The sequence below is a fragment of the Oryx dammah genome, unplaced genomic scaffold (assembly GCF_014754425.2).
Source record: "Oryx dammah isolate SB20612 unplaced genomic scaffold, SCBI_Odam_1.1 HiC_scaffold_28, whole genome shotgun sequence".
In the NCBI taxonomy this organism is placed as follows: Eukaryota; Metazoa; Chordata; class Mammalia; order Artiodactyla; family Bovidae; genus Oryx; species Oryx dammah.
In genome coordinates, this window is record NW_024070212.1 from 116,053,491 (window position 1) to 116,063,319 (window position 9,829).

At 54.2% G+C, this 9,829-nt stretch overlaps 1 protein-coding gene across 1 annotated transcript in view; it reads right to left on the reverse strand.

Moving 5' to 3' along the window:
• Positions 1-3,451: 3,451 nt before the first annotated feature.
• HDAC4 (histone deacetylase 4) overlaps positions 3,452-9,829 on the reverse strand; it is a 236,111-nt gene continuing 229,733 nt past the window's right edge. The window contains exons 24-26 of the mRNA XM_040231985.1: positions 9,654-9,738; positions 8,591-8,732; positions 3,452-8,148 (exon numbers count right to left, since the gene is read on the reverse strand). Coding sequence (XP_040087919.1) covers positions 8,109-8,148; positions 8,591-8,732; positions 9,654-9,738 — 267 coding nt within the window. The 3' untranslated portion in view covers positions 3,452-8,108. The remainder of the gene's footprint in view (positions 8,149-8,590; positions 8,733-9,653; positions 9,739-9,829) is intronic.

Sequence of the window (9,829 nt, forward strand, 5' to 3'; positions counted from 1 at the left end):
GGAGGACTTGAGGGGCCACCAGCCCACCTGTTCCTTTTATGGAGAAAACTGCGGTCCCATGAGGTCAAAGGTCACACCCGGGTTCCAAGCCTCCTATGCCCGACTTGCCTTCGGGCAAGGGATCTGGGAAGGGCGAGGCCTGGAGGGACGTTCTCCTGGAAGGAGGGTGGGCTTTGCCCGCCGCTGACCTGCGCGGGACGCCTGGTAGGGACTCCATGTGTGGGGCCTCTGGGTGGGACAGCCTGAGCCCCCAGCAGTGCCTGGGCCTCCGGGCAGCACTGAGATCTGAGCGTCACTGCCACACAGGAGCCAGGGCTTGGGGCACCTGGTCTGAGTGCAGCTGGGAGGCTGGACCCAGGGATGCTGTGCCTGCCTCCATCTCAGGGAGGATGGCTGGGTGGGGAGGGGAGCAGCTCAGAACCTCATCCCTCCCTGGGGTGGGGGTGGGGTTGCCCAGCTCTCTCTACATCGGGCCGTGTACAGGGCGCCCCTAGGACCGGCCTCACGCATCCTCGTGCGGAGGTGACCAGCCCTGGTCCGGACACCACAGGCATCGGTCCCCGTGGGTCCTCCGCCCTCTCCAGTTAGCCGTGGCCTGTGCGTCAGAGTGTGGCCCGGGGGAGCAGAAGACAGGGGTTCAAACAAGAGGCTCAGCAAGGGGCCCACATCTAGGACCTCATGCTTATGTGCAAACTCGGGCCAAGTACTTGAACTTTCTGAGCCTTTGTTTCCTCGAGGGTAAATGGGTGTGACCAGACGGGGCGGGGGGGGGGGGGTGGTGGTGGTGGTGGTGGTGGTTAAATTTTAGTGGAGTCGCTGCAGGGCCTGATCCATGAGCAGTGGGTGAGGAGAACCCCAGTTTTTATACACTCAAACGCCAGATCAAGGGATTTTAAGTGGCCTCAGACACTGGGAATGCTCCACTGCTTTAGTTTCGTGCACGAATCCCAACACTTCCATGAATCAAAATGCACACTTTTCATCCCTGTTTTCCAAACTGGAGCTCGCGCTACCAGCGGAGAAATAAAACATGTTGTTACTTTTACATTCAAACCAAGATAATAGTTTAAGCCCGCTAAGGGTGTATTTTGAACAGAAATATGAAGTGCATTTTAAAATTTAACTCCGAGTCTTACATATTGAGTTAAACCATGTAATATTACCCTTTCAGTTTTGGCTGAAATATTTAGTATCACTGAGAAACAAATGGGAAACTTCTTTCTTTTGTAACTGTTACCTTCCAGGGCTTACTTTTTCCCTGTAGGCACTGTAACCAACTGTGAAAAACAAGCAAGGAAACAAGATGAAAATGAGACCTCAGCTTTGGCTGGTTACTGGACAATGTGAAAGAACTGTCCGTTTTTTAAGCATGATGTGGTGTTGCGCCATGTTTGTGAAGAGTCCTTATCTTCCAGGGATGTCTACTGAAGTATTTGCAGGTGGGTGATGTGCTGCTGGGATTTGCTTCAAAGCCGCCCTGTCTGCGGGGAGAGGCGCAGCCTCCACAGATGTGGGGTGTTTGCAGGGAAAGAATACCTGGGGACACGTATCGTCTCAGGAACCCTCTCTCTGCTGCTCTGTATTCGGCCAGACTCCTGATCCAGTCAGTGCTGGTGGAGGCGAAAATCGGTGAACCGCTATGGGGAGTGACCATTCTGATTTAACAAGAGCTGACACCTTGCAGGGCCAGCAACTCCCCTGGAGAGGGAGCCCCCACGACACCCAGGGCAGCGCGATGTGTGGGGGAGACCACGCGGTAAGCGCTACGTGCCTAAGTCAGGAGGGCTGGGCTGTGCGCGCAGGGACGGCCACTCAGGGCACAAGCATGCAGCCTTTGTAATGAGTCCCTAGAGGTGCACACAGGGATAGAAAGTGAAAGTGCGCGTGAAAGTCACTCAGTCATGTCTGGCTCTCTGCGACCCCGTGGACTATCCATGGGATCCTCCAGGCCAGAATACTGGAGTGGGTAGCCTTTCCCTTCTCCAGGGGATCCTCTCCACCCAGGAATTGAACTGGGGTCTCCTGCATTGCAGGTGGATTCTTTACCAACTGAGCTACAGGGAAGCCCGTAAGGTGAGCCCAACAACACACTGTGGATGGAAAAGGCATTTACAGAAAATTCTGGCACCTTCGCACTAACTTCTACTTCTATGGAGATAAAATTATGCAGCAAAGACGCAAAACCATGGACACGAGGTCCACACACCAATCCCAGGGCAGCGTTTACCCAGGGAGGGAAGGGAAGAGGGCACTGAGCTGACCTGCGTCCTCCGCATCTATCTGCCACAACGCTCACAGCAAAGTGTGGCTGTGTGCTCACCCTGAAGGATGGGCACTCATATGTCTTTATTTTCTCTGCTCAATGTGGTTATTTCACACTTCAAAAAAAAAAAAAAAAAAACAACCGTGCTTTATAACACACATTAAAATATAATTTTCAGATAAAAATTATCCAAAAGATGTTCACAAAAAACCTACAGTGCAAAAGTAAACCTGAAGAAAAGCTGCCCTCACAAACCTCCTTGCCTAGAGCTTGGAAAGGACACACTTTCAAGGCTTCTTCACATCTGAGTCTGTTTGGAAAAGAGAATTCCTACTGGAATAAGATCCTCTCATTTTGTATAAATTAATAGATACGTCTTCATAAATACCAGCAAAGCATGAAAAGACTCAGGTTACACTGGAGCCTCCTATCTCTTCACACTGTCTGCATCAGTTAGCTATTGCTGCAATGATGCTGCATAACAAATATCCCCCCTCCCCCCAACTCAGTGACTCCAGCTCCTAGGTTCTCGCCTGGGGCAGCTCTGCTTGTGTCTGGAGGTGGCTGTGCTCCATAGGTCTCACTGGGGGCCTGGAGGCCCCTGGGTGTAGCATTTGAGGTTCCCAGAAAGCAGACCCTGGATGGAGTCTGGTGAGCACGGTATTTTTTAAGGAGCGTCCTTGGGGTCAACAGCTGAGAAAGGGTGAGGAAGGAAATATGACTTGGCAGAGGGAGAGCCCAGCTGGGGGCAGGCTGAGGCAACCCTGAGTTGTTCTGTCTGGGGCCAATGGGACTGGACCCTCCCCGCCTCCCCCAGTTATGTCACTGGATGCGAGCGCCTGGGAAGGGTGTGATGGGCAGGGAGGTACGGTGCCACGTGGAGGTGGCTGTGTTTGCAGGCTCACAGCCCCAGGGATAGTGCCGAGCTCCAGAGAGGCCAGGCCTCTGGTCCTTTCCCTTCAGCCTCGATCCCTTCCAAGGCTGTTTCCAGACCACGATTTTGGGGAGAAAATAGTTAGAATTACTGGACATTTAAGTGAAGATATATCTGCGGGCTGTCTGTACGGGTGGAAGGTGGGAGGGCTGCTGATGGGCTGGTGCCCAGGTGCCCCCGCTGCCCCCACCGCCCCTTGCAGGGACCCTGGCATGGAACCGGCGAGCATGAGAGCACACGGCAGAAACCACGGGTCGGAGGGCAATTAATGCTCTTTATTTACACCACAAGAGTGACAAGTCGCATGATGAGGTACAAATACTGGACTCCGGTGAAGTGGAGCCGGCCGTCGGGGGAGGACACCGCAGTTGGTGCAAACCCCCCCACACAGAATGAAACAAGAATGAGAAAACCAAGGACAGAATCTCCAACTCCACTGAGAAAGGGAAAGGACCCCGGGAAGGTCCAGACAATCAAGAGAACGGATGCGAAGTTACAGAGCAGACTGGTCTCTGCCGCCCGCGTGGCGCCCGCAGGAGCGGGAAGCGGGCGTCGGCGGGGACAGGAATACGTCCCCACCGCATTTTCTGCGACAGACCGTGAGGAGCTCTTGGGTGAATAGGGTCAACCCCCCTCTTATACAGACACATGATAGTATGTTTGTCATTCTCATAAATTGGAAAATAGCGCCTCCACTGTGGAGCACACACACCAAAAAGATTAAAAAAAAAAACAAAACCACAAACAGAAAATGTCTGCTTTCTCTTTCCTTCAATAGGAGGCTTATAATCATGTCAAAGACACAACGTGAGCTGAGCTGTGAAAGCTCCGCTTCATTACAAGGAAGAAATGGTGTCCTTTCAATGCAAAGTATGATTTTAAACCACAGTGCAGCACAGTTCGTGACTGCTGAGTGTCGAGTGAAATCCTAGCCGTACATCACCCGGAAGTCAGGAAAAGTGGGCCAGGCTGTGCGGAAAGGGCCACAGGGGCCGCGGCTTCCCCGGGGAGGGGGGCCAGGGAAGAAACCCAACGGGACAAGTTCCTCCAGAGCAACTGCGGGAGACGGGCGGTCCGCCTCGACCTCCGCAGGCTCCCTAAAACACTGTCTCCACATAAATACAATAAACTCTATTATTGGTATGCCACAAGTGCTAGATAAACTGTTTCTTAATATGACAAATGTTTAAGTAGTCCTTTTATTTTTTCTTACAATAAAAAGTACAATTTCTTAAGAATAAGTTCAATAAGACGCAAACGTTCCCCCCTCCCCCACTCTCCTTCAAGGTTTCGTTTTACAGAAAAAAAAAAAAATCCCATCTTTTGTTGTCTGCAAATGTCATGGGAGGGGAACAGAAAGGCATTTCTCTTCTTCCCCAAGCTGCCGCGTTTGCGTGCAAAATCCGTATACAATATAAAGACATGCCGCTCGTACAGCCCATGCAACCTCCAGGTGTAGGAAACTTAAAAAAATAGACTCATATGTGTTTATATATATATTTATATACGTTATCAATGCCCGTAAAACACGTGGGCCCGAAAGTCTACAAAAAGAAGAATGGAATGAGCGTGTGGCTGTGACCAGGAAAGGAGGAATGTTCCGATCGAAAATTAAAAACAAGAAACTCCATTGCTTAGTGCTGCAAAAATCAGACTTGCTTTCGTGTCAGAACCAGGACAAAACGGTCCTTCCTCTGGAAACAAACTTGGAAAGGAAGTCAAGAAAAACCCAAACGCTTTGACAAAGTGGCCCTTCGGAACCGGAGGGGCGGCTAGTCCCAGGCGGCCAGGGGGCGGCCGAGGGACGGCTGCCTGCTGGTGGGGCTCTGGCGCCCTGAGGCGCAGCTGGAAGGCCCGAAGGGCAGGGGGACACCACGAGTCCCGCGGCATCACGGGGTTTCCTGCAAAGGGGTATAAAGTGCTCACTTGCTGACCCCCGGCCAGTGCCCCCAAGGCCTCTGAAAAGGAACAAAAAGGCTAGAGGTCCAGGGACCACAGCGGGAAGGTGTGGGTGCCTTCCCTGAGGCGGTGGGAGCTCTGGGTGGGCCCTCCGCCCTCTGCCCCGGACGGCTGGCTGTGGAGAAGGGCTGAGTGTGTCTTCAAAGAAAACAAAAGGCTACACGGTACTGCTTTAAGCACGCTTGTGAAGCTGCAGTGAGCTGACAAATGAAAACGGCCCCGGTCGGGCCTTCTGCAGAGGCGGTCTCTGTTGGATGAGATCAGAAGCAAACCCTTCCAACAGGAACTTGGCCACCAAGGTCACCTGTTATCCCATCACCTGGAAAAATGTCAGGTAATGTTTCTCCCCGGGAGCCATGGCTGGCAGGAAGTGGGCAGGTGGCAGGGGGGTCCCAGGAGGCCAGCAGACATGACTGGCTGGGGCCTGCCTCCACTGTTGGGGGCTGGGTGCCTCCAGCTCCCCCACCAACCTGGGCCTCAGGGCAAGGGGCCAGGAGGAGGGGACACCAGGCATGGTCCAAGACCTTCCTGTCCTACTCTTGACCACTGTCCTGAGTCTAACCAACAGCAACCCGATGACCAAGCCGGTCCAAGAATCTGGGCTCCTTTGGCCCCAAGTCTGGCTGCGTCAGAGTCTCTTCCAGAAGCTACCCTGTAAATGTCACCAGACTTGAGACTTGGCTGGGGTTCCCTACCTATGGCAAGCTGTGTCTGCGCTTCCTCATCAGAACCCGATGCACACTCTGGAATGAAACTGGTGGCTTCGAGGGCTGGAAAATGAGTTACCACTAAAAACTGATCCTTTTCAGTTACTGTCAAAGAGAAAAAAAGAGCTAAGGATAGACGTCCTGATGGGGAGTCTGCTGTCCCCACGGGGTCACCAGGCAGCGAGGGTCCAAGCTCTCCGTGGCCACAGGCTTCAAAGTTCAGGCCTGCTGTTCCCAGCCAGGGCCCTGCCACATGGCTGCCGCAGAAGAGCCTGGGGAGGGTGCACAGGCCCCCTGGCCCCACGCGTGGCCAACAAGTTTACAAGCTCTTTGGAAAAGCCAAGTGAAAAATGCTATCCTGACCATGTGGTCAGAGACATCTACATGTGAATTTCATGGATACTGATGGCCCATGGTGGCTAGCAAGCCCCTCAGCTCAGCACTGCGAGGGTGCCCCCTGCCCAGAAAGCATGGGCGGCAAAGGAAGGCTCCACGCTCTGTGTGCAGCCACAGGCGGGCCCAGGCGGGCCCATGCGGGCAGACCTCAGACCCCGCTGCACGCTCCGCGCTCACTCTGAAAATAAACTCTGTGCTCACTGTACAAAAATAAACAAAATGAAAATAATAATAATAATAAAAAAAATACCTTCCAAAGTTAAAAAAATGTACAAGCAAAAGTTTAGAAAGGAAAAATGTTGACGTTATTACCATTCAGAAAACTGCTAAATGGTGAGAAAAAATGTAAAATTCATAAAACAATGCTTATTCCGGATCTTTTTGTGAAAAAATTCATACAAAATCAACAGCAAATTGATATCCTTTGCTATAAAAACTTATCAGGTACACATGTGCATGGAGGCTTGGAGTGGGGAGGGGTCAGGTCAGAAAATAATTAAGATGAAGGTACAATCTTGCAGGGCAGGTGTCCCATGGCGAACCTGTGATTGAAAGCTCTCCAATCTGGAGTTCAGAAATAACGTGAGCTTCAAACTAGATCCCTTTCCACAAGCACCTTGAGAGCTGAGTCACAAGCCGTTCATTCGCCAGGGACCTTTACAATCTGCATTTATTTCATATATATATACTTTTTCTATAAATGCATTATAAATATTTTATCAAGATTTCATAAGAATCAAGTTTCTTAGCTTGGAATACATTGGAATATATATTATACATATATATATTTATTTATACCTAAAATTTTAAGCAATACTTCATGCTACTTGCTTTTAATAAAAAGCATTCCGATCGTTAACACTGAAAGTGTGCCTAGGACATGCTTCACAACCAAATGGAGATGCTCGATTGTTATATGATGTACGAGAAAAAGAACACTTTGGATTCATTTAAAATTTGTTGGACTTCGAAACCCCCAACAGTATTTGCCACTATTTTGGAACTACCTCCATTTTTCTTCAACAGCAATAAAGCGAAACAGGATGGCAGGACCTCAGCCCTCCAGAGCTGCTGGCCGTGGCAGGGACCACTTGTGAAGCGCCAGGCCAGTGCGAGCCGGCCTCCGGCCCCACTGGCCACAGGGAGCGGTCCCACCGACTCCTGCTGTTTATTTTTCTTAAGGCATTGTTCCTCGGACTTCGGAAAACCCAGCCACAAAAATCCATCAGAGCAATAAAAAAAAAGGCACAAACGCGCATCTTCCGTCGGCTTTGAGAAACCAAAGCCGCACGGGCTCACATTTCTGTTTTTGTCCATTTTTTTTTTTTTTTTTTTTCCTTAAACGCTCGCCCACTCTGTGTCCCAGCCCCACTGCGCACCCGGGGTGTGCAGGGGCAGGCCAGCGCCGGAGCGGCTGACTTTTCTCTGAAAAAGAAATAAGCTACAGGATGAGTTGAGTGGTTTACACGGAGACTGTGGAATTGTGGGGAATCACCAAACCGTAAGCACCAGTTTTAATCAAGTTTGTTTTGTGTCGTGAGATCTTTGATTTTCATTTTCTTTTCCTCGGGTCGGCTCGCTCGGCAGGCGGCTCTGCCCCGAGCCCCCGCGAGCTCCCTCCCTCCGCGGCTGCCCTGGGGGGCCCGGAGCGCCCGCTTCCGCACGTCCGTGTGTCGGCGCGTCCCGGCGTCTGCCCGGGTCCGGCAGGCAGAGGGCCGCCGGCTGCGGCTCGCCCCGCCGCGCCCGCGGGCTCGGAGGAGGCCGGCAGGACGCAGGGCGGCAGCAACGTTTCTCGGCGGAGCTTCAAGACGGAGACAGACAAACAAGAGACCCGCAGCTGCGGGAGCGGCTACAGAGGCGGCTCCTCTTCCATGGGCTCCTCGTCGGGTCTGCTGGGGCGGGCGGGCGGGCGGGGCGGCAGCAGAGGAGAGGGTGGGTGTGCGAGGTTCCCGCCACCCCAGCCCCGACTCCTAGCTATCTCTGCCCCCCAACCCCGAGCCACCTCCACCCCCATTTAGCTACCCCGCCCCCGACTCCTAGCCACCCCGCCCCCAACTCCTAGCTACCCCCGCCCCCTAAACTCCCAGTGACCCCCGCTCTTCCTCTAGGGAAGTGTTCCTTCTGGCCCAGACGCCCTTCAAGTGTTTCTCAGGCTCTTGCTTCTGGAAAGAGGTGTGGTGCAGTCTGCCCTGGGGCCAGGGTGAGGCTCTGCTGAGCTCACCCACTCCCAGCCCTGCTGAGCTAGCACTGCTCCCAATACACCCGGGAGCAAAGACCCGGGTCACCCGCAGATGGCGGCAGCACCCACAGCCGGCCAGTGTCCGTGCTCACCTCTTCTCAGGGGCCTTCACAGCCACAGACAGCGAGGCCATGGCAGTAACAGTCTCGGCTTCCTCGTTCTCACACTTCTGGGCCTCGACCAGGGAGTAGCCGGCGGTGGAGGCGAGCCTCTGCAGCGAGCGCCAGTACTGGCCTGCGGAAGGGGCGGGTGGCTGCTCAGACCCGGGACCCCAGCCCTGTGCTTGGGCCCACGGGGCTCCGGCAGCACCCATCGCTGGCAACTTAAAAGCATCGCGCTCTCCAGAGACAGAAGCCACGAGGCGGCCTGGTTAGAAACTCACAGAGGGTGGCAGTCTGGAAAAGCTTCCTCGTGACCAGGAGAACTGGGCCCTTCAGGGGCAGGACACCTGGGTGGGGGTGGGCTCCCGGGAGGGTCCCTTCCTCAGGGTGGGGCGGCTGGGACGAGCACTCCCTGACTCCCTGCTGGAGTCCCGAGATGATGGGGGTGGGTGCAGGCAGCCTCCTGGTGTCTCCTGGGCCTCAGGGCTCCTCATTCAGGAGGCCAGGAGCTCAGTGCACAGCAGGGGGACCCTGGGTCCCGCCCATGCACACGGACACTTGTGACTGGACCACCCTGCAGACCCAGGATGAAGGCAGGGCAGAAGTCCGTGTGCAGCCCCTGGGCTCCTGGGCCTGGTTGCTCGCGGGGCAGGGCTGGTCCTTGGGCCAAGGGTGCCCTGAACTGATGGAGTGGGGTTTGCCGGTCCACGGGCAGAGGCCAGACCCGAGGACACAGGCTTCCATGCGGGTCCCAGCCTGTCAGTGGGAAACCTGGAGGAGGGACCTCACACACCCCCTGGACCGCAGCTCTTCTGCCCCACAAAGCAGAGCTGGTGACTTGGCTGTGGCAGGTTGTCGGGACGTTAAGCGGGGTGAGAAGAGAGTCACCAGCTCATCACATTCGCCCTGAAAGCCAGGTCTCAACAGGCGGGCCTGGGGATGCTGCTGGCAGTGAGAGAGAAGTGGGGGTTGGGGGGTGGGAGAAGGGCTGTGGAGTCGGGGGCCCCTCCCTTGGGGGGGGTCTCCTTGCTGAGCCCTGGGCCAGGCCACTTACTGTGGATTTCAATGACCTTCTCCATCGACCGCACGGCGTTGGCATTGGGTCTCTGCTGTAAGACCTTTTCTGGGAGAGGATCGAGCTGGGGACGAAAGAAGAATACATGGTGAATTCGAGGCCGTCAGTAGACTCCCCGTGAGTGTTCGGATGGGATGTCCGGATCACAGACTCCC